This window comes from Canis aureus, chromosome 29 (genome assembly GCF_053574225.1).
Source record: "Canis aureus isolate CA01 chromosome 29, VMU_Caureus_v.1.0, whole genome shotgun sequence".
NCBI classification, from domain to species: domain Eukaryota; kingdom Metazoa; phylum Chordata; class Mammalia; order Carnivora; family Canidae; genus Canis; species Canis aureus.
This window is the reverse complement of record NC_135639.1, coordinates 37505458-37528179: the sequence shown is the minus strand read 5'-3', so window position 1 is coordinate 37528179 and position 22722 is coordinate 37505458. Positions and strand designations below refer to the sequence as shown.

The following is a 22722-nucleotide window of genomic DNA, read 5'->3' as shown; positions in this document are numbered from 1 at the left end:
CGGTTTATTTTACTTTGTGTCTTGCCAACCACGCTCACAATTGTGTGTCTCAAACCCTGCTTTATACCCGGAAACAATAACTGAGAGAGTAGCATGCCTTGCCCACGACGCTGAGAGGTTGGAGATGGAGCTCTGCCCACACAGCTACTCTGGGTGACAAGGGGGCCAGTGGGCTGGAAGTCAGCGCAGGAAGCAGAGCCCCACTGTCATCTGCCCCCTCACCCTCTGTGCCCGCTCTTGCGTGGTCTCGCAGTTGCCATTCAAACTGGCAGCCGGGCCTCCCCTGACCCCAGAGCTCAGGCCTCTGAGGTCTTAGCCTATGCAAGGCCTTCGTTGTCCTTGTTGACACCCCCTGTGGGGGCACTTGGGTTCCTGCTTCCTCTGTTCTGCGATGTCCGTCAACCCAATTTAGGTCACCTTCCATCTTCCAACCAACACCTGGCAAGTGGTACCTTTTAAAAGACAGGAGCAGGTGTTTTCACAGAGGGCCTTTGTTCTTGGGCAGATGAGGAGAGGGAGGCTAAGGCCTCGGGGGCCCCGAGATGCTCCTTCTCCCACATCAGCTTCCCTCGGCTGTGGCTCACAGAGTACTCAGAAGTCCCTGAGCTCAGGTGGCTTCTTCCTGACCCATGTCATTATCTTTTTCGTTCTCAACTTTTTGTTTATATTTTTTTTAAGATTTTATTTATTTATTCATGAGAGACACACAGAGAGAGAGGCAGAGGCAGGCGCCCTGCAGGTAGCCCGATACGGGACTTGATCCCAGGATCCCGGGATCACGCCTTGGGCCGAAGGCAGATGCTCAATTGCTGAGCCACCCAGGCGCCACATTGTTCTCAACTTTTTAAACATAAATTGTTTCAAAGTGTGTCCAGAAAAGTGCCTGAGTCACAAGCGTGAAGCCCCAGTGATTTTTCATGGGATGAATACATGGGTGACCGGCCCCAACCCCAGCAGGGCCCTCGGAGCTTGATGTACACGGGATCCTGATCCCATGTGCCTGGCTTTCGTGCCTGGCTTTTTTAGCTGCACATGATTTGGTGAGATTGGTCCTTGTGGGTGGTTGACTCTGTCTAGCCTCATTGCTGTGGGGCTCTCCTGGATGAATACCCCGCAGCTCTCGTGGAGGGCAGCCAGCAGCATCCCAGTTAGTGCCATTGTGAATAGTGCTGCTATAAATGCTCCTCGATGTGCCTTTTGGTGTGAATATGTCAGCATTTCTACGGGGGCTACACCCAGGGAGGAATTCCTGGGCTTTCCAGGCACAAGTGGACCATCTTCCCATGGGACCCTACCAGTTCTTGCTCCCACTGCCAGCTGCTCAGAGTTTCCACTGGGCCACAGCCTCTCTGGCACTTGGCACTTTCTGCCTTTTCATTTTAGCCATTTTGGTGGGTGTATGGCAGCGTCACACTGTGGTTTTAATTTCCCTTCCCTGATGACGAATGAGGTTGACTGTTATTTCCTTTTTCTTACATTTATCACCATGTTAGAGATCTGTTTTTATGCAATGCCTCTTCAACTTGCCCATTTTTTAAAAATTGAGTCTTTTGACACTGTTGATTTGTTGGAGTTCTTCATATATTGTGGATATGAGGCCCGTGCTGGATATCTACATCTACATTTGTATCTGCACATATATGCACAGACACACACAGACACTTATTCAACAGATCAGTGCCGAGTGCCCCCATGCACAAACATCACAATTATTGGGGCACAGCAGTGAGCAGGAGAGACAAAGGGCCTGTATTCATGGAGGCCGAGTTCTCCCTAGAGATTAATGAGGAAATAGGAATGTGTGGACTGCAGTACAGTAAGGAGAAAAGGGGGCAGGAAGTGCCGCAGTGGAGGTTAAAGTCTGTAAATATGTCACTGGGCAGGTGACGTGTCTGTAAGGACCTCCAGGGAGAGCCTTGCTGATGCAGGGGGAGGGAGGGAGGACAGGACTTCGGGGGCTGGCACACAGTGAGCAAGGGCTCAGTGGAATGTGGCAGGCTTCAGATGGGGACAAGTCGTCGGGTCACTGGGACTCTGGCTTTCCTTCATTGGGGGTTTTAGGCAGAGGAAGATGGGCCCTGATGCAGACTGAACAGGCCCCTCACCTCGAGCCTCAAGTGTAGGTGGAAGGAGGGACATGGATCAGAAGTCTGTTGCAGTAGGTCTAGCCTCCTGTCCCAGGGTCCCCTCTGTCCCAGATGTCTGCACTGGCGAGGGTGTCCAGGGTCATGGTCATGGCTTCCCTGCTCTTTGCCTTCCTCGGAGTGTCCTCTCATGGTCACCGGATGGAGACGCGGTTCTTGGCCTCACATGCAGCTCTCATCATCTGGGGTATCCTTCCTCTGTGCCTTGTCTTTCCAGAAGCTCCCAGGAGATGTCTACTGGCCATTCCACACCTGGATCATGCTCTACTTTCTAAAGCCAAACCTGGCAGTCTCCATAAGCCCTCCCTACAGGATCTTACTCCCTGCACCCAGCTCTACCCACAGCTTCAAGCAAGGGAACAGGCCAGCAGGGGTCAGCCCTGGCATGCCCATTCCCCCACCTCTTTGGGCACCAGGAAGGGTATAGATATAGTCCAGATTCATACATGAATGCTGAGGTCACACCTGTGAGCAAAGGAGAGAATGCCCTCTGTGTCTATAGGGACATTCCCATTGTTGAGACAATGGGCAGAAGGGCCCTCCTTCCTCCTGGGGAAGCATCTACCTTATTTTGGTCCTTGGGGATGCTGGTGAAATCTGTAGGTGAACACCTGGGAGAAACAGCTCTGTGACTGTACAGGAAGGTGCTATGGAGCTGCATATCAGCTCAGCCACCCCCTCTGGGCTGTACCGTTTAGAGCAGCAGAGGAGAAGACTTGTTCCTTGTTCTGGGTGCAGGGGGTGTCAGGCGTGTTAACTGCCCACATGGACTTCCTGAGACCATACTGTGGCCACCTTAGGGCCCAGATGTCACACAGGGTAGTGGGTTAGAGCTGAGGATCACAAGGTGCCTGGCAGGCTTCCCCAGGGCAAGAACCCAGGCTTCACCCTTCTTGGTGCTCTGGAGCCATCTGAAAGGATAGGGTGGACAGACAGGCCCAGGACCCAAAAGCCAGGCGAATCCCTGGCTAGTCATCTGCAGAGGCCACCATAAACTTTGTATCTTCCAGCTGACCTGAAATGAGATGCAGAAGCAGCAGGGGGAAAGGGCAATGTGAAAGCTTGGAGGGCTGATGTGCCAGTGGTCTGTGGCCCTGGCCATTTCTGCCTGGTGCTTCTTCCTACCCCCCCCCCCCCACGGCCCACCCATAGGAGCTGCACGAGACTGCAGTTAACAGTGCCAGGTGCTAGAGCAGTGAGACCTGGGCTCCAGTCCTAACAGAGAGTGAGGGGTTGGTGGGCAGAGCTCCAAGAGATAGACACCTGTTTCCAAACTCTTGCATCATCTAGGGGGAGGTAGGTGAGGGGACCCTGCACAGCCCCTAATTATGCAAGACAGAAATAACCGTCCACTGAACTCAGCCTGGTGACCAATCTTGGGACTGTTAAGAGAGCAGGCCAACAAGAAGGGGTACCTGGGAGGAGAGATGCTGTCTCACCAGGCTGCTGGACAGAGGGTGGGCCTGTGGGCCTGGTGTGGACACAGAGTCACCTCTGCCCCTCCGAGCCCCAGGGCTTGCGAGTGAACTCTCTTGGGCTTATCTCAGCCTATCTCTGGGCATCCTCTCCTCTCTGTAGCGTGCAAGCTGAGAATCTCCCTGCTCCTCCCTAGTGGTGACTCCCCCATTTGTTTTCCCACCTCAGCCTCGGAGCCCTCCAGTTCCAGGTCTCCCAGGGAAGGTGCTCTTGGCTCAGTCCATCTTTTCCATCCAAATTATCAGAGCTCAGGTTGGGGTCCACGGCAGGCACACGATGGAGGGGGTGACGTGTCACCCGACAGGATTCCTTCGGAGTGCTGGGGCTTCTGGGGGTGGAATGACGGCTCACTGTGCCACGTGCCAGGCCCGCCCCACGCCATGTCTCAGATTAGTCCTCCCACAAAAGCAGCTGCCGTATCCCCCGTGTTCACTCAAGGAGATGGAAGAACAGAGTTCCGTGTGACGCTTGCGTCCAGAGTGAGCGCCCCGTCAAGGGAAGCATTCAAGCCAAGTGCTGGCCAAGCACCTGCTCTGTAGTGGATATCTACGATGAGGTGAGGTCGCAAAGGTGGAAGGGAGGCTCAAAGGGAGGCGATGGGGCACAGCGGGGCTCTCCGCGAGCGGGATCTCGCCGACGCGTCCGCTCGTACCCGCCCGAGTCCCGACCCAAGAGCCCCCCTTCGCCCGGTGGCACATCGCGCCCCGCAGCACTGACGCGCTGGTGCGGCCGCCGGACTGACAGCACGGCCCGCGCCCCTGCGCTCCCCGCGCCCCGAGGCCCCTGCCCGCCCCCGCCCCCGCCCCCGCCCCGTTTCTGGCGCGACCCCGCGGGCCTCGGCCCCACCCAGGCCCTCGGGTGCCCCGCCCCGCCCCGCCCCGCCCCGCGCGGGGCCGCGAGCGAGCCGGAGGGCAGCGGCCCGGGAGCCCGCGGGCGGGGCGGGGCGGGGCGGGGGCGGGTCTTCCTCGGCCTCGGGGAGACGAGCGGCCGCGCTCGGGGCGCTCGCGGCGCCGGGGCTCAGGCGGGGAGCAGCGGCCAGGATGTTTCTGGAGCCCCAGGTAGGGCTGCGGCACGTGGCAGGTGCGGGATGGCGAGGCGGCGACGTGGGGGCGCGCGCAGGCCGAGCCCTCGGTGGCGGCAAGACCGGGGCAGGGGTTCCCGCGCCGCCGAGAGCTCGGGGAGAGGCGCTGTGCTCCGGCAGTCAGTGGACCCTCCGCACCAGCCTGGCCCTGCTCGGCCGGCCCCGAAGGAGCCTCCCTAGGGAACCACTCCCGCTGCAGGTCTCCGCCGGGCACCTGCTGCCAGGTGGGCGGCGCCAGGGCTCAGAATGGGGATGCCCTGGGCTGCTAGTGCTCTTCCTGGCACGGCTTGCTCATACTAGTGATCGGCTGTGGCTGAGGGGCACCTGCACGCGTCGCAGGGGCCCTTGTGGTGTGAATAGGGCCAGGCAGGCAGGAGACAGCAGCCCCAGCAGCATGACCAGGGGGAGGGTGGCTGCCTTGGGACTGGCAGTCAGGTTTGTTAGAGCCCGGACAACCCTGGATCCTTTCCCAGACTTGAGGGTGCAGAACCACCTGTTTGCCCTGGAGGAGGTGGGGGAGAGGAGGAGGTCTGTGACGAAGTGGGCTCGTGGGAGGTGTGTATGTGTGTGTGCCATGTGTGGGCGAGAGTGAGAGTATGTGAAAATGCAGGCGTGTTTATATATGGGATGTGTGTGTGAGTGAGAGAGGGAGAAGGAGGGAGAGGTGTGTATGGGGGCAGGGTGGTGCCCGTGTGGGCCTACAAATGCCCGTATATTTAAGGAGAGTGAGCTCCAGGGTGGGGCTTCAAGGAGTGTGGGCTCCAAGGCAGGGGTAGCTTCCTTGCTGCTGCAGAGGAGACAGAACATGTCCTGGATGTAATCTTGATCATGAGGCAGCGTGCTGCATTTCCATGGCTGTTTATTAGAATCCACCCTCTGAGACAGATTGGCAGTGTGACTCAGGTACGGGGAGCTGCCTCTGTTCCCAGCCCCCTTCTCATGCAGCCTGACCTGGGAGCTCAGGCCCCATGTGTGTGTGTGTGGGGGTGGGGGTGGGGGGGTGGGGGGGTGGGAGGCAGGGACACAGAGGGGGGCCTCCGCTGAGCTGGCCAGCCCTGGCTGTGCCAAAGTCGCAGGCCTCGTTTGTTTGTTTCTTCATTCATCACTTGTTCAGCACACATTGATTGAACACCTGTTGTGTGCAGGTTCTGTGGATTCAGCAGGGGACCAAACACCACATTCCCTGTCCTCATGGAGCCCACCTTCTAGCAAGTGAGAATAGGGGAAAGCACCATCAGTAGATACAACATGAGGGGTGCTTGGTTGGCTCTATTGGATGACCGTGCGACTCCTGAGCCCCATGTTCGGTGCAGAAATTTCTTAAAAAAAAAAAACTTAGAAAAAAAATTAAATATGTGGAATGTTGCATGGTGATGATAAAGAGAAAAGGTAAGGTGAGAAAGAGGAATGGCACCTAGGGAGAGTACATGGGTCAGAATAACTCAGGGTATCTGCAGAAACAGATCAACCCCATGAACCCAGTGGGTTTTAACAACACTGCAATTTGGATCCTGCCCCAAGCCTTCCTGAGGCTCTGTGTGGAGTGGAAGAGAGGCTCCTGCACTAGCGTGGTAATCCCCAGCTCAGAGTGCCGCCTGCACTTCTGCTCCCTGCTCTTGAGCCAGATGAGTCACGTGGCCCTGCTCAGTATCACTAGGATGGGCAGTGACCATCCTGCTCAGACTGGCTAGAAGGGCCCAGTGTACGACCCCCACTGCTGTTTGCACCTGGGGTAGGATGGTGAGGGGACACCTCGGAACGTGTGCCATGTGCGGTGTGCAGGAAGAGCAGAGGGGAGGAAGGGAAGGAGGTGGTAGTGGGATTGGAGGGCACACTGGGAAAGCGCTAGGCAGGACTTTGAAGAGGAAGCCACCTATGTGTCCAGAGGACAGATGGAGGCTGGGTGTCAGGAGCAGAGCAGGCCAGAGGGACAGGAAGGGGAACCAGCAGCGTGACCCAGGGGCTCAGGTCAGGGAGCTGCGGTGCAGGGCAGAAGGGCCCATCCAGAAGTGCCCTGAAGCTTGGCGAGAGGCCTTGCGGGTGGGGGGGGCGGAGAGGTGGCACTGGGGGCAGCAAGGGGCAGGTTGACCCCAGGAAGAAGGACATTGCCCTCAGCAAAAGGTGAGGAAAGATGCAGGGAGCACCGTTGGGGTGGGCAGGAGGCAGAAACAGTTTGACATCCCCCCGGGGAGATGTCACCTGGCAATGGGAGGGCGGAGGTCTGGCGTGGAGTGCTGATTTGGAGCCCTGGCGTCTCCCATCCTATGGGTCCCTTGCTGCCCCCTTGCTGCCTTCTGGCTGTACAGCTCATGCCAGTGCCTGCTGCCCCTGGGCAGCTTGGCCTGGGCACCACACCGCCAGCTTGCTGGTCCTGCCTGCTGGGATGGGGGCCCTTTGTGTGAGTTTCCCCAGGGACAGCAGGGTGGGCCAAGGGCACTGTAGAGTCCGGTATTGACCTGCTGCTGTGTGTATCAGGGACTGGCAGAAGTCCTGGGGACAGCATGGCCTGCCTACCTAGTAAGCACAGGACCGCCATAGTCTGGTCTTCAAGGGCTAGGCAGTCGTGAGGGCTGCTTGGGGGACAGTCACAGGCTGGCCTTGGAATGCATAGGCTTTGGCTCAGGCGTTGTGTGGCCTGTGTTGGAGTTGAGGTCTCTGTGGAGGCTGCCCATACCCTCTGTACCTCTGGGCTTTGTGGGCCTTACCCTCCAGGGGAGCTGCTGAGGAGTGACCAGAGGATGGCTGCGTCTGTCAGCACTGCTGCGTCAGCCAGGAGACCTGTCCTGTCTCCATGCTCTTACTTCTCCTAACCTCCTGGAAAATCCCTGGTCATCCTTGGAAGCCCATCTCAAAATCACCTTTTCCAGGAAGCCTTCCTTGACTCCTTCCTACAGAGTTAGTCCTCTCCACCCTTGTGCTTCCTCAGCATTCAGCACAGACTCTGGTCCTGAGTTGCTCACGCTGCAAGGTGGTGTTGCACCTGTCTGCTCTGGCAGATACTGAGGCCCATGGGTTCTTCCATTTCCAGGTATGCAGCACAGGTCAGTAGGGCCTCATGGATGTTTGTTGACTGAGTAAGTGAGGGAAGGAAGGAATAAACATGAGAACTGGACATGGCCCGAGGAGACTGCTAAGTTCTGCCTCCTTGTTTTACACATGGGGAAATTGAGGCCCACAGTAGCCTGGCTTACTTGAGTTTAGGTAGGAGGTTGGGGGTAGAACTGGCACCCAGACCAGGATGCCTCCATCATGCTGGGTTTTGGACTGTCTGGGTCCCTGTGGTCTCCAGGACAAAGGGGCCCCAGCGGCAGACAGGTGGAGGGGCCCCAGGGCAAGCAGTCAGGTGGGAGCATGTGGACAAAGGCAGTGGTGTTTCCGGGTCTCAGGAGGAGTAAGGCAGCCATCGACCTTTAGTGGGGTCTCTCAGTCTCTCCCCTCAGGAGAGTCCCAGGCTTGCGAGGGCTTCAGCCCTGTGGCCTCCTGTCCTCGGTGGCGTTTCTCTGGCAAAGCCACTGGCGGGCACCTCAGCCTGCAGTGGAACAAGCCGCCCTTGCTGTCCTGCTCACACCCACCTGCCTGCCGAGGCCCAGCCGCAGCAGTTCCCAGATGTCACGGCTACCCCCTGCCTGATGTGGGGCTGGCCACTGAGTCAGAGTCCCCAGTCCCAGGACTGGGTCTCACTTGGCCTTCAAGAGGTCGCCGCGCCAGTAACCCAGGGGAAGGGGGCTCCAGGCTCCAGGGTCACGGCTGCAGCAGTGCCGGGGAGCAGGAGGAGCGGACGTGCATTCTGCTCCCGGAGCCTGGCCTTCCTGTGAGCCGTGGGCAGCGGCCTTGGAGGAGCGCCCCCGCGGGTTCCCAGGGGAGGCTAGTGCCAGCCTGGCGGGCGCAGCGGTGCAGTGTCACGGTGTGTGGCCTGGTGGCTGACCTGGGTGGCCCTTGTATCCTTGGCCAAAGGTGGGGCCACCTGCAGAGCTGGGAGGTCCCGGGACAGCTGCTCACACACAACCTCTCCCTACTGCTGCCGCTGGACTGAGCATCCGGCACCTGCTCCACATGGTGGGGATATCTTTGGGGACAAGGACACTTTGTACCCAGGGGAGGTAGATAGCTAAGCTGTTCATTTTTTAAAAAATGAATATTAAATAATTGATAAGTGAATTCTTTCTTACTAGTTTGAACAGCTTTTCAGTTTGGCCTCCTAGAAAACCTAAGAAATTAATCAGATTACCTGCACAAAGAATATTCTAGCTCTTCATTTCTAATGTATCTTTTATTTATTTTCTTATCTTATTGTGTTTTCTGAAAGGGGCAAAGCAACATTAAATAATAGCAGTTGTCCTTGGCTTGATCTTCATTTTAATGAGAAGGCCTCTGATGTTTTACTGAGTCTGAAATTGGCTCTAAATTTCAATGGTTTGGATATTCTTCATCATGAACAGTATGCTCCTCTCTTGCATTAATTGCCAAGAGTGTACAGCAAGAATGGATATTAAATTTCATTGAAAGCTTTTCTATATCTAGCAAGATCATCAAATTCCTTTCCTCCTTGGACCTATTAATGTGTTGACTTATTAGCTTTTCTGAGCTAAATCATCCTCATGTTTCTGGAATAAATCCCACTGGGTCAGACTCAATTGTGCCTTAAAATGCTTCTGGGTTCATTCTACTGATAAGTTGCTTAGGGTATTTTTCATCCATATTCATAAGTAAGAATTTATCTGTACTTTTTATTAGGGGACAGATTTGTCACATTTATAAATCATAGTTATGTCAGCTTTGTAAAATGAATAGGAAAGGTTTCCAATATGAATTGCATAGATGAAATAGTTTAAATATCTTATAAAATTATCTTATTCTCCAAGGCTTGGAATAATTCATTTTAGAAACTGTCTCAGCCAGGAGTTGGTTTAATTTTTCCCTAAGGTTTGGTTGGCTGTCAACTTTAATTTGCACTATGGTTATTGGTCTTTTGGGGGTTTAAGCATTTTTTGTTTATTTTGGTTATTTATATTTTCTAAATAATATCCCTGTTCAAATGCTTTTGGACCTTTTAGCACAGATTTATATAGTTGATTCTTTTATAGTTTCTTCTCTGTATCTGAGACTAGATTCCCTTTTTCATTCCTAGTAGCTGTATTTTTGCATTTTCTCCCTCCTACCATCTTCCCCCTACTTCTCCCTTCATTCCCTCCCTCCCAACCTCCTGCTGTCCTTCCTCCTTCCCTTTATTCCACCCTTTTGTTGATTAGAACTGTGAGAGGTTTATCCTTCTATTTTGTGTTTTCAAAAGAAAAATCAGCTCTTACATTCAGTCAGCAAGTTTTACCCTCTCCTTAGTTAAATACACTAATTTATATTTTAGTAATTCCTTCCACTTTGCTTTGCTGTAGGTCTGTTTTGTTTTGAAACTGTTTTTAGCTTTTTGAGTCAAGTGCTGAGTTCATTTTCATTTTTTCTTGTTTACTTAAAATATATTGAAGTCTATGAATGTTTCTCTGAGAGCAGCTTTGGCCATATCAAATTTCATGAGGCATTTTCTTGTAAGGGTTATTTCTCTGATATGTCTGTAATTGGAGTTTTGATTGCCTCTTTAACACAAACATGACTTAGGGAAGCTTTCTTTTCTTTTTTTTTTAAGATTTATTTATTTATTCATTCAGAGAGAGAGAGAGGCAGAGACACAGGCAGAGGGAGAAGCAGGCTCCATGCAGGGAGCCCAACGTGGGACTCCATCCTGGGTCTCCAGGATCACACTCTGGGCTGCAGGCTGCGCTAAACCACTGTGCCACCGGGGCTGCCCTTAGGGAAGCTTTCTAATCAAGTGGGTAGACTTCTTTGGTTCACAGTTTGTTTATTAATAACCAGCTATTGTGTTAAGTTGTGTCCACAATGTTCCGTTACCCGTACATTTCTGTTGGGAGACTCTTTTGGGGTTTCATTGGTTATAGGATGTGTGAACAATGCAGATGAATACTCTGGATGGAAGGTATTCCATGTACTGTCTCTTCATGCTTCCATGCCTCTGGTTCAAGGGAAGACACTGCACTGTTTTCATTCCTTTCTACCCCTTAACTCTGGGTATCCACCACTTGTCAGAAATTGTAGAAAATATCAGTTGTTGTTCTGCTCTCTATCTGGTCCATGAAGAGGAGCTCCTGCATTGTGCTTGGACTTTGACAGCTGACCCATTTCCTGGGCACAGCAGGGCAGGCATATTCTCCTATTCACTTTTCACTTTCAATCCTTGGCAGAAAGAAACAGCCTGCTGGGGAGGAGATGTGGCTAGGCCCCCAGCTCTGCCCTGTCAGATCATGTGGCTTGGGGCTATCCTCAGCCTTCTGGTCTGCACCTCATGGAAGGTGGACAGTAATGCCTTGGAGAGTGCTATGGGATGTGCAGGATGGCCTAGTGGGTAGAAGGCTCTCCATGAATGTCACCCATTGCCAGTGAGGTTGCTGAGCTGTTTCAGGGAGGTCCTGAAATCCTCCCAGCATGGGATTTCTTGGGGGCACATCATTGGTTGGCCCTGGGACCCTGACATGACCACCCCGCTCATCCTGGCCTCAGCGCTGCACTCATCGGGCTCTTCTCCGCACAATCCAAGCAGGTGACTCTACCTGGGCCAGGCCATGTCCATCTCAGAGGGTCCTGGCTGGCTGCTCCCTGCCTCATCTTACATCTGCTCCCCTTTCTCCTGAGCCTGTGCTGATGGTTCCAGGTTTTATGTCAGATCATGGTGGTCACACTCACCAGGCTTCAGATCTCAGACTCCTACTTTGGAGTTGTAAGATCTGGGCTGATGATATAAGTAAGCCCTTTCAGCCTTTGTTCCTTCCTCTGGAAAATGGGATGACAGCTGTTGTGCTAGCAGCATATGTAGTGCCTTATGTGGGGAAGTATGCTACCCTGGGGAGGGATGGAGGCAGTTGGGCCCTTGGTACTCCTGGGGGCTGGCTGGGATCTCGCTACTGGTCATGAGCCCCCAGGGCCGGGGGACATTGGGGGTGTGGCAGTAAAGCTGCTGTGTACAAGGGAGTGGATATAGGAAGTGGCCCAGGGAGTGGAAACGGCTCTCTGGGTCCAGCAGGGAGGAGCTGGGAGCCCCCTTGCCCTCCACCCCAAGGCTACACAGAACCCTCCTACTCCCAGCACAGCAGGATCCTGGGGCACTCCTCGGGGTATCTGCAAGGAGGATGACAGTTCAAGCAAAGGAAATTGATTTTTATTTGTTTTAAACACAAAGGAAAATCATTGCTTAGCCTAATTAGATGTCATTTGAAAATAAAGGAACTGTGTGTTCTTATTTTTCTATACCCTAGCAACCCTAGGCAGCCTTGGAGGTGGAGGCTGATGCTTACACCTAGGAAGGTCTGAGCCACAGCCTGTCCCGCTCCCTACCCCACCCATCCTGGGGAGCCCAGCCTCCCTGCCTCTCAAGGACCCTCAGCTCTGATGCAGTCCCCTCACTGTCCCCCTCCTGGAACCTCAGCTCTTCTTGCCTGATGGGCAGAGCCCCAGTGACGGGGCAGGTTCTGAGCAGCAGCCTCTTAGGTGGCTGCTCCACGTAGAAAAGGGACCCTAGAGGAGCAAGTCCGGTAGAGGTAGGGATCTGTGCCCTGCTCCCCTTTGGGACACCTTGAGAAGACTCCCAGAAATGACAGGACTGGCTCGCAAGTGGATCTGTTGGGGCATTCTCCTGTCCTGGCCTGTGGCCGGCCGCTTAACCTCCAGGAGTGCAAGCTGCACCGCACATGGGGGAGTGTTGGGGTGACCCCTGTGGAATCCAGTGGGGTGGGCCCCAGGGGAAAGAGGCCCCGGGGAACGCCCCCGTCCCAGGGCCCTCAGCCACGAGTGGGAGGCCGCGTGCCAGCCCGCCGCCCTGCGGGAAAGGGCAAGGATTCTCTGAAATCCTACCTGCTCCATCCCGGGACCTCTCAAGGCTCAATAACAGGATGGTTATTGGTGGACAATGACATTTTGTCCCCTGAGCAGCCACCAGAAGAAGCTGACTGGACAGAAAGGGAGAAAAGAAGGAGGGGAAAAATGAGGAAAAAAGCCGGGCTCTGCAGAATTTGTATTTAGGAGTGTGAAGAGGAGATGGCAAGATTCCTTCACTCAATTCAAATAGTATTTGGTGCTAGGAAGGAATTCAGAAGGAAAAAAAAAATGAATCATGCGTCTGTAACAAAGCTTTAATTATCAGCATTGCTCCCTAGGCTAGGCCTTTGTCGAGGAGGCGCCCGGGGAGGTGCTGCCCGGCTCTGGTTCCCACAGCAGCCGCCTCCTGGCTGGAGATCAGCCTGCAGCCCCCTCCAGGCCCCAGACTGCCCCCCAGGCCCACAGGGAACACCGAGGTAAATATGGCCCTTCCTCATGGCATTTGTGATGTGATTTCCAGAAGCTTAGTTTATGTAAAAAATGTCACTGCTTGCCCTCCAGGAGCTCCTGATGCCCACTCGGCTGGGAGGACGGAGAGGTAGGAGCTGTAGGGTGCTCCCGTGGCCCGATCTGCAGGGATGGGACCAGCCATGTCCTCCCAAGGCCTTCCCTGCTGGAAAGTCCATGAGGATGAGGAGGGAGGAGGGCTGATGACCTGTCCACACGGGTGTGTCACCCCCCACTCCTCCCCACCCTGTGCAGGGGCCAAGCAGCCACCCTGAGGCCAGAACCAGCTCAGAGCCCCACTTGCCAGGGCAGGGCAGTGCAGCCAGATCAATGGGTCTGTCTGGAGGCAGGAGGTAACTTCTCCCCACTTTTCTCCTATGTGCAAGAGGAGACTCTGCTGTCCTGGGCACGAGGAGGTGAGTGAGAGGGACCTCAGAGATGGGGTCAGGAGAGGCCAGCACCAGCCCCCAAAATCTGTGTCTAGGAAGGCAGCAGGTAGCTTTGATGACAAGTCCACCCCAATCAGCTGATACTGAGCATGTCCTGAGTGTGGGGGCCTCACTGCATGCTTACTACCACCTGTGATATAGGTGCTGAAGGTGCTGATTTTTTGCAGAGGAGGATGTGGCTCCAGCTTGTGGCATGGTCAGACCTTACTGCCAGTCCACTGGACTTCCAGCTCATGCTTGCAGCCAGACTCCAAAAACTTGCAGCATGTGGCCCCAGCAGACAGGACCAGGGCTCTCTGGTGCTTAAGGGAGACACATTACAGCTCAAAGTTAGGAGGGTCTGAGAGCCAGTGTGTGGGGAGGAGGAGGACAGCCCCCAAGAGGGAGGTTCCTGCCTTAGGAGTGTCTGAATTCAGGCTGGGTGCTGCTTGTGTCCTTCTGCTACTGGGGGCAGCCCTCCATTCCTGGGAGTGAAGGAGCCAGAGGCGGATGGACAGCAGGTCTGAAGGAAGCTGCTCCCCTGTGGCCCAGGATCCAACCACTTGAGCCAGAGGGCAGGCCACTCTGGGGGCTGGGGCAACCTATGGCTTGCAGAGTCTTGGCTCCTAGAAGCTCTTGCACCCACCAGAATCTATGGAAATGACTGTGAGCTGAGCACACAGATCCTCTCAAGCAGGTGTTATCTGTGCCCTTTGCAGATGATGCCCTGAGGACCACTGGCAGGTCACTGGGCCATCTGCCCCAAGAGCTGCCAGCACCACCTGGCCCTAAGTCAGGGTGGATCCACTAAAGGTTTACCAAAATATTTTCCATATGCACAAGGAACCTTATAAAAGTGGTTGGGGGGGGGCATGCATTTTTTTAAAAGATTTTATTTATTCATTCATGAGAGATACACAGAGAGAGGCCGGAACTAGGCAGAGGGAGAAGCAGGCTCCATGCAGGGAGCCTGATGCGGGACTCGATCCCAGGATCAGGCCCTGAGCCAAAGGCAGACACTCAACCACTGAGCCACCCAGGTGTCCCCAGGGGGCATGCATGTAAACAAGCATTTCATTTACAATTTTGATTTGTCTTGCAACCTCCTGCCTAGAGTTTCCTGCTGTGTAAAGTGAGGGTCCCCTCAGCCAATTCCTCTCTCCAGTCTGCACCTCAAAGGGGTCACCTTCAGATTCCAGGAGAGCCTCTTGGAAGGCGTGCTTCATCCTGGACCCACACCAGAGGAGTCTCCCCGGAGACCTATGTAGGCAGTAGAGGAAGGCAGAGAGGGTGCCCTGCCCACTGCAGCCCGACACATTTAGTATGGCTGAAAGATAGGCAATCAGGAAATATTTGTTTGGAAGTGAGCAAGCAAGACATGCTCCAGGGAAGATTTCCAGAGAGCCAGTGGGATGAAGGCTCATAGGTTGTAGGGCCTGGAAGCCTTGACACCAGCCCTTCCCTTTGCTCACCATGCTCTTCCTTTTCTAGAAGTCTCCTTCAAGTCTGCTCAGGCCCCACCTCCTTAGGGAGGCCAGTCTCTCCATCTGGTTAGGTTACCATCTGCTCTGTCCCCACACTCCAGATCCTCTTCTCCTCTTCCTACTCTAGAGTGCTGATTCTTTTTAAACCCCCAATATTGCATCCATTGATATGGGTCATTATGCCTGGCAGCTACAGCCTGCTCCAGTAGGGGCTCCGTGGGCACAGAGATCGTGTTTGCTTCATTGCTGGGTCTCCAGTGTCTAGGTAGGTCTTTGTTAACATCTGTGGAGGGATGGATGGGTGGATGGATGGGTGGATGGACAAGGAGTTGGGTTCTGTGGAACATTCCACCTCCTACTCCGCCCCAGTGCAAATGATTTTAGAGAAGCAGACAGCCCTAGAAGGGTGATGGGGTCCATTGTGCTCCTGCCTGACCTTGGCTGCCCCAGAGTCCCCAGCAGAGCTGGTCTGTGTGTGTTGCTGGCCCTGGTCCAAGTAGCCAACATGATTTTCTCCCCAGTTGCGGCCTCTAAGTGCCAACGGGGCTCCTGCCTGCTCCCACCAAGGCTGGATTTTTCTGGAGCCAGGATGTAACCCAAGATAGCTCCATGAATACACTCATTCTGAAATCTCTGCCAAAGGCTGCCCTCTTGATTAAGTGGCTCACCAAGGGTGGGGTGAAAGCACTGGCACCCAGCTCCCTCCAGGAGCACTTTCTCCCAACCCCCACCCTGTCTCTCTGTCTCTCTTTATCCTCCAGCCAAAAGAGGGGAGACTGGCAAAATGTGTAATTTTCAGTTGCTAATTGTGATGCCCTGCAGCTTGCTGAGCTAAAAATAGTCTTCGTTTTTGTTGAGTAGGTTAAAAAATAGAAGCCCACGTGCTGCCTCCAAAAGAAGCACCCCTTGCGAAACTGGCAGAGGCAAGGCCGACGGGTGCGCCTCTTCCACCTCCTGGCAGATCATGGGGGACTCATGCAGGATGGGCCCCGAAGGCCATTTTTATTCCTGTTTTCTAGGAAGCTAGTCTTAACTTCACATTTGTAGATGGGCTTCTGGGTACCCACCAGTCCCTGGAATTACGTGCAGAATGCCATGGGGATGTGCATTGATTCATGTGTCCAGGGCGATGGCCTCAGCCTTCATCCAGTGCTCAGAGGGTCATGCCCAGCCAGGGACGTTGATGAGCAGAAATGACAGTGCTGAGAAGGAGCAGGGAGGTGGGCAGACGTACTCACAGCTGCCCCCCAGAGCAACGTTATACAGATGCCCTGAACTCAGTGCCCTCATCTGAGAAATGGGTGTCTCTGTGCTGCCCCCTGGGTTAGGGGACATTGCATCAAGTGAGATGTGTGATACCTAGCATATGGCTGGGCTCCAACCCCTGATGACAAACATTTGAAGGTTAGTCAAAAGAAAGCTTATCCCTGCTTTTGTGTTTCTCAGAAATTTCTGGAATTGCAGATTCTGTGATCTGGAAGGGGTGCTAAAATTCTGACTGCCCTGGGAACCTGCCCAGCTCCTACCCTTCAGAGTGAAGGCCTGACCCTGTTCCTGTCCTGCTGTGCAGGAGGCCATTCCCTCCAAAGGCTGCCGTCCCCACTATCAACTGGGGCAGAGTTGGCTTTGTCTGAGGTTAGCCAGTTATCTTTTGTGTTCTTCCAATAGTCCCCCTGGGGCTGAAGGAAGCGCTTGCTTCCTGCAGATGCCCTGTCGGGGTTGAGCTCTGTCTCCCATTTCCCAGGATCTGCCTTGGGGAAAGAGCTGGTGTTGGCAGCTGGTGAGCTGGGCGTTGGAGGCCAGGAGGCCTGAGGGCTCGGCAAGCCCACCAGTGTGGCAGGCTGCGGTCCCTCCCTTGAGGAGGCTCCTGCCCCAGCTGGCCACTCTGAGTCCCTTCCTGCCCAGAGCCGGCCGGGGAAAGGCCCTGAGGGATGAAGCAGCGACCTGGAGGCTCCCTCCAGGGCTGGGAGGCCAGAGATGAGGGCCAGTTGTCTGAGAGCAGACGCTGGGCATGGGAACACCTCCAGGAAGGTGTACAGGGCTGCCTGGACAGTTGTGAACACAGAAGACTCTGCAACAGATACTGCAGGCATCAGAGTCAGTGTCATTTATATTCCTTACCCAACAATGTTCCAGTAAACCGTTGGCGACAACATCAGCTCATTGACTGGGAGTGCTTTGCAGGACCACTGGGCAGTGTCGGGCCTCCCCGGGGCCTCACTGGATGGCTTGGCACAGGAAGCTGGAGAAGCACTTGGGAAGGAGTGTAGCCCTTGCCCAGGCCTGGGCCAACATGAGAGTATAGGGGACCCGTAGTGAGGGGGACATTTGGGTGCTCACAGCAGGTTCCGGCCCTCATGGTGAGGCCCTGGCCCTCTGTCAGAGCAGCAGCTCCCAGGGTCCCAGGGGCTCTGGGGGAGATGGCCGGGGGCTGCAGGGTCCGTGCAGGCCATCTAGGGCACAGCTGGAGTTTGTGGGTAGAAGGACGGTACAGCAGGTCACAAAAGGTGTGCACAGGTCCGGTGCATGGCTGTCCCTCCCAGGGCGTGTGTGGCCTTTGCACACGTGTGGCCAGAAGCAGATGCCCTCCTGTGTTGCTCCCCGAGGGAGGGCCTGGACCCCTCAGGGCCCCAGTCTGCTGGCGCCGAATCAGGAAACAGCGTGGTCGTGTGTGGTACTCACGTCTCTAGCTGAAGTCTCTGAAGGAGGCTACAAAAGGGAATTTGATTCATAATCTTCTACAGAAAACTCCTAGAAACCCTCTTTTTCCTCCACTGCCGGGTCTCTTGGGGCGCTGAGGCTGCCTGCCTTCTTGCCACTTGCTCTCCTGAAGTCTCTGAGACCATCTGCCCCCACTCACTGCACTTCCCTCTCTTCCTCCAGGGCCCTCTGCTCACTCCTGACGCTTTTGTCACTGTGTGTTTTCCTTACAAGGTTTGCATGTGTGTGTGCAGACTTGAGATGCGGGGCAGCTGCAAATACTCAGAAGCTAAGAACTTTGGCCACGTCCCTAAGACGGGCCTTGACTCTGAGCTGCATCAGGCCGAGCTCCGGACCGTTCCTCCGGGAAGGCACCCGGATGGAGGAGTGTGTGCAAGCGGTCCCTCAGCTGGGCCGAGCAGAGCCTGGAGCAGGTGTTCACCTCCTGTACTAAGGCTGCCCGGTGTGTGAGCGCAGTTCTGGGCCAGAAGCCGATCTTGTGCGTTCTCCCCTCCTGCGCTCCCCACCCCTGATGTGAAGCTCAGGGGCCAGCGCCCTGTCCCATAAACTCGGCCATCAGCATGTGCCCGTTGCAGGCCCGGCGTGGGGGTGAGGGGGTGTAGGGGACAGAGGGCGCAGAAGCAAGACAAATGGATGCTCTTCTCCCAGCCCAGCTTCCCCAGAGATTGGAGCCTGAACCAAAGCTAAAGTGCCCGCACTTACCCGGAGTGTGGTCCAGAGACGCAGGGGCGAGGGAAGGGGAGCGAACGGGTAGGGGGATGCCTTCCTGTAGGAGTCCATCTCACTGGGTGTCTTTGGAGAGGCTCTGTAAGACTTTTGTGCCTCCAGCAGTCCATCTGGGTGGGGAAGGGGAGTTTACCTGTGCTTCCATGTCCCGTTGATCCGAGTCCCCTCTGGGGTGTAACCTGCCCCCGCTACAACTTTTGGGTTGTGCATGGGGCCTGGACGGATCCACAGAACATGGCCCCAGCGAGAACCCACAGCTGAGGGTGATGGTGCGAGCCCCTAGGCCAGAGGCTGGTCAGTACTGGCCACTCCGTTGTCATTGAGGCAAGGCACAGACATGGTGGCACACAGTGGCATCTAGCACCACTCCCAGGGATGCTGGCTTCCAGTTTCTCATCTAGCCCCCACCATCACTCTGTCAGGGAAGTGGGGCAGGAAACTATACCCAACTGATAGCAGAGGGAACCGAGGCTCAGAGCAGCTCAGAGACTTCCCCAGTGTCCTTGAGACAGTGTCTCCTGACTTTATTCTGGACTCTCTCACTAAAGTCCCAGACCTGAACCCCATGAAAGGGCCCGGGCAGGTGTGGGTGGGTGGTCACTATTGGGGTGAAGATGAGCATTCAAGGAATGCAGGTGAGGTGGCTGGGGGTTTTTCCAAGGTCATGTCCCTTATCAGACCATGGAGGAGGAACAGGAGTGAGCCCCGAAGCAGGGGTAGCTGCAGGGCCCCATGGTAGCCGTTTCATTTTCTGGGGAGCAGCAACAGATAGGCCAGATGAAGCAGAGTGGTGGGGGGTACCCTGGGAAGGGGCAGAAGGATGGAGAGAGGTCAACGGTTGCAGCTCGTTGCTTTGCCCGCCTGGCCTACCTCATCTCTGGCCAGCCTCCTGGACCCTGCTGGCAGCAGGTAGCTAAGGGTCTCTTGGCCTGCGCCTCTCCCAGGCCAGCCCTCCCTGCCTGTCCCCATCCCACTCCAGCTGCCACAGTGCCACTCTGCCAGGGCAGGGGCAATAGCTTCTCACCTGGCTGCCCGGCAGAGCCAAGTAAGACCAGGCATGAAACAGGCAAGTGCTGGCACTCAGCGCAGAGCCAAGTGTCTGTCGGGCTGGCAGGAGGGCCCTCCCGCCTGTGCCTGGGTACCTGGGCCCCCGGGCCTGGCCTGGTACCCACCTGGCCCCGTGTGGAAGGTGTGAAGCTCTCGAGGCCCAGCTTCCAGGAGATGGTGAATCACGTTCACCTGCCTCGCTGTGAGCCAAGTGCATCTCTAATGAGAAGGTGCTTGCCGTCCTGCCTGAACAGGGGAGCTGAGGGGAGGCAGAGGAGGTGGGGTGTAAGTGGCCTCCCCTCCCCCCAGGAGGCTGCTGCTTTGTCCAGGTGGGCCCAGCTAACTTGAGGCGGAGGTGTGGGTTCCGACCTCAGGACCTGCAGAGGCTGGTGTGAAGGCTGGCCCACCCTGGCTCCGTCCTCCTGGGCCGGGGCTCACGAGGCTTCCAGAGCTCTCTTCCGAGTGTCCATAGCCTCCAGTCGTGTCTGGGTTTAGCCAAAGGCAGAGGAGGTGAAAGAGAGGCTCCCTGTACCCCTTGTTCCCATTTTCACCTGGAAGACCCTGAAAACTGCCACGGCCTGGATGGGACCCTGGGCCAGTTAAATCAGGATTGTGGGGGGCCAGGGCGGGCAGAACGTTTTTTTAAACACCCGGTGATTTCGGGGCAGCCACAGCGCTGGCCGAGGTGAAGCTGGCTCGCTTCGCTTGCAGGCTGACGCTCTCAAGGGCACAAGTATGTCCCACGAAAACTCCGTGTCGCCGAGGTAGGCCTGGGCTGGAACTCGAGGTCCTGCATTTTAGCAAGTCTCCAGGTGAAGGTGCTGCTGGGTGGGCCATGCTGGGAGCCGCGAAGCTTTAGGAGAGGGTCTAAAACTCCTGGGAGTGGGTGAGTTCTGACTCAGGCCGAGGTGAACCACCTACAAGTTTCCTGGTGCTACTGCTGCTGCAGCTCCAGCACCACACTGGTTTTAGGGCGTCTGTGTAGGGCCGGGCCCTCTGAGGCCTCTGGGGGCCTGTGTCTAGAATAATCTTGCACCTCTGTGTCCTGGGAACCCACATGGCCTGTGCGGGGTGCTGAGCAGGCACGTCCTGGGAGTTGGCTCCTCCGGGACGGGGAGGTGATAGCGTGTCTCGTGTGCAACACTGTGCACATTTCATCCTCCCCGCAAATCTCGGAAGTAGCACACACCCTGTGCCCATCCCACAGGTGAAGAAATTAAGGATGAGGATCCTGACAAAGTGACAGGTGGCCAAGCCAATTTCAGATTCAGGTCTCCCTGATGGCCTTCGCTGCCATCCGGGTGCTGCTGGAATCTAGCTGTGTGACCTGGGCCAGTTACTTAGTCTCTCTGTGCCTTGTCCTCATCTGCAGCATAGGGAGAATAACGGGTTTTATGAGAGTTCTTGTGGGGTTCTTGTGAGGATTTTTTAAAAAGGATTTTATTTGAGAGAGCATGAGCACAAGTGGGGGGGGCAGAGGGAGAAGCAGCCCCCCCCCCCCCCCCCCACTGAGCAGGGAGCCGAAGTGGGACTTGATCCCAGGACACTGGGACCCTGACCTGAGCTGAGGGCAGACGCTTAACCAACTGAGCCATCCAAGCGCCCTATTATGAGGATTAACGAGAGGACTCAGTGCTAGCATTGGTGTCACTGATGGCTTGTGTGATGTCCTCAATCTGAGCTTTGTTTCTTATTATGATTGCGCTTGCTGTGTGATACTCATCAGGACAGGAGCCCAGATATCCTGGGCGTTCCATCTGAGTGGCCCTTCCTTGAGAAGTGGGCCAGTCGGGATAATAGACACGAAGGAGTGTGGCCAGTGACGCAGTTCTGCTCTTGCTGGGATGGGAGAGGATGACCCCAGGTGCAAGAACAGAAGGGACCACAAGGCCAGGGGGGTGGCCAGCAGAAATGCCAGGCAGGCAGAGGGCTCAGCAAGGGTTGTCCTCATCTCCACTTAATGGCTACAGAAATTGAGGCAGATTAGATTTGTCCAGGGGCAAGGAGCTGGCTGTTGTGTAGTGGGATTCAAAACGGAGGGTGCTCTAAATCTTTGCCCACTTGGCATTGAGCCTGGAGACCCCTCAACGCTTATGGCTGGGTGGGGGGCTCTGTTAGGGACAGAGAAGGGAGCAAAGAAGGGGCTCTGACAGGTTCCCAGGCCCCATGAACTCAGTACACAGAGGAGGGGAGAGAGGAGGACATGTGGGCAGCATCCCTGGGTGGGTCCCCGGGCAGGATGGATGCTGGGGTGCCCATACAGCCCCTGTGGGCCCTCCCTGTTCTCTGTGTGGGTTCCAGGCCCCCGCCTTGAAGCCTGCCTTCTCCGGGGACCTGAGGTGGTGCCTGTGCTTCTATCCACAGGCCCAGCCCTGGGCATCAGCCTCTTTAATGTGCTTTTGTAAAAAGTACTGATTTCAAAAGTCAGCTTCTTTGCACTAAAAAACAAAGTTATTTTATTTCATTTTTTCAAAGTTATTTTAAAAATGACAAACGGACGTACCATTTAGAAAAGCTACCAAATAGCTTGCAAATGTGTAGAATGGAAAGTGAAAGTCTCATCCTTCCCCAGTTCCGTTGCAGTGAAGTCTGTGATTAGTGTGGTGGTGACGGCCACGCATTTCTGTGCATTTATGTAAGCCTATATTGATGTCATTGAAAAATGGGCACTATGGGATCTTGTACAGTTGGGGGGATAGTCATGGGGTCCTCAGCCCAGATGCTGCAGGAGGGGCTGCTGCCCCAAGCCGAAGGGGTGGGCCCCTCCTGGCAGCTCCATCCTGTGGTCTTCTGGGCTGTGATGAACAGGGTGTGGTGGGGTGCACTGGAGGACCAGACCCCCAGGTGGGGAGGAGCGGGGTGTCGACTGCGGGGCCGGCCATGGGCAGGTGCGAGGTGTGGTCAGGTGGCTGCCAGAGGCATGTGGACTTGAGCCCTCTAGGAAGCCCCCCATACAGCTTGGTAACACACAGATGGAAGACGGTGCCTGAGTTTCTGACCTGGCAGGTCTGGGCCAGGGCCTGAGAATGTGCATGCCAGCACGTGTTGAGGGGTGTGTTCTGTGAGTCTGAAACCCCATCCCCAAGTGAGGCAGCTGAGCCTGGGGATCAAGGACCTTTCAATCTCTGGGGCTTTTCTTGAGTTTTCACTCTCCTTACAATGAAGTTTTTGGGAATTTTAAGGCAGTCTTCAGGTGTTTGCAGGTAAGCCTGTGTTATTTAGGCTGAGTG

The 22722-nt window shown here is 55.4% G+C and overlaps 1 protein-coding gene and 2 long non-coding RNA genes across 17 annotated transcripts in view; 1 reads left to right on the top strand and 2 right to left on the bottom strand.

The window, feature by feature from the left end:
• The window catches only part of RASGEF1A (RasGEF domain family member 1A), a 216018-nt gene that overhangs the window by 179810 nt on the left and 13486 nt on the right, over positions 1–22722 (top strand). The window contains exon 1 of one of the 15 annotated variants that reach the window (XM_077878506.1): positions 4030–4176. The exons of 11 other annotated variants lie outside the window; for them this stretch is intronic. Coding sequence is in view for 1 of the 4 variants with exons in the window: in XM_077878497.1 (XP_077734623.1) it covers positions 4661–4678 (18 nt within the window). In the remaining 3 variants the exon portion in view is untranslated. Of the gene's footprint in view, positions 1–4029; positions 4177–4580; positions 4679–16611; positions 16634–21334; positions 21357–22722 lie in introns of those variants that run through there. 3 more of the 15 variants (XM_077878497.1, XM_077878504.1, XM_077878505.1) reach the window with 3 other exon arrangements.
• Positions 1564–4348, bottom strand: LOC144301447 (uncharacterized). Its single transcript, XR_013368277.1, has 2 exons — positions 3784–4348; positions 1564–3159 (listed from the first exon to the last, which is right to left on the bottom strand). It is a non-coding gene; the product is annotated as an uncharacterized LOC144301447 (long non-coding RNA).
• Positions 17083–18835, bottom strand: LOC144301445 (uncharacterized). Its single transcript, XR_013368275.1, has 2 exons — positions 18422–18835; positions 17083–17707 (listed from the first exon to the last, which is right to left on the bottom strand). It is a non-coding gene; the product is annotated as an uncharacterized LOC144301445 (long non-coding RNA).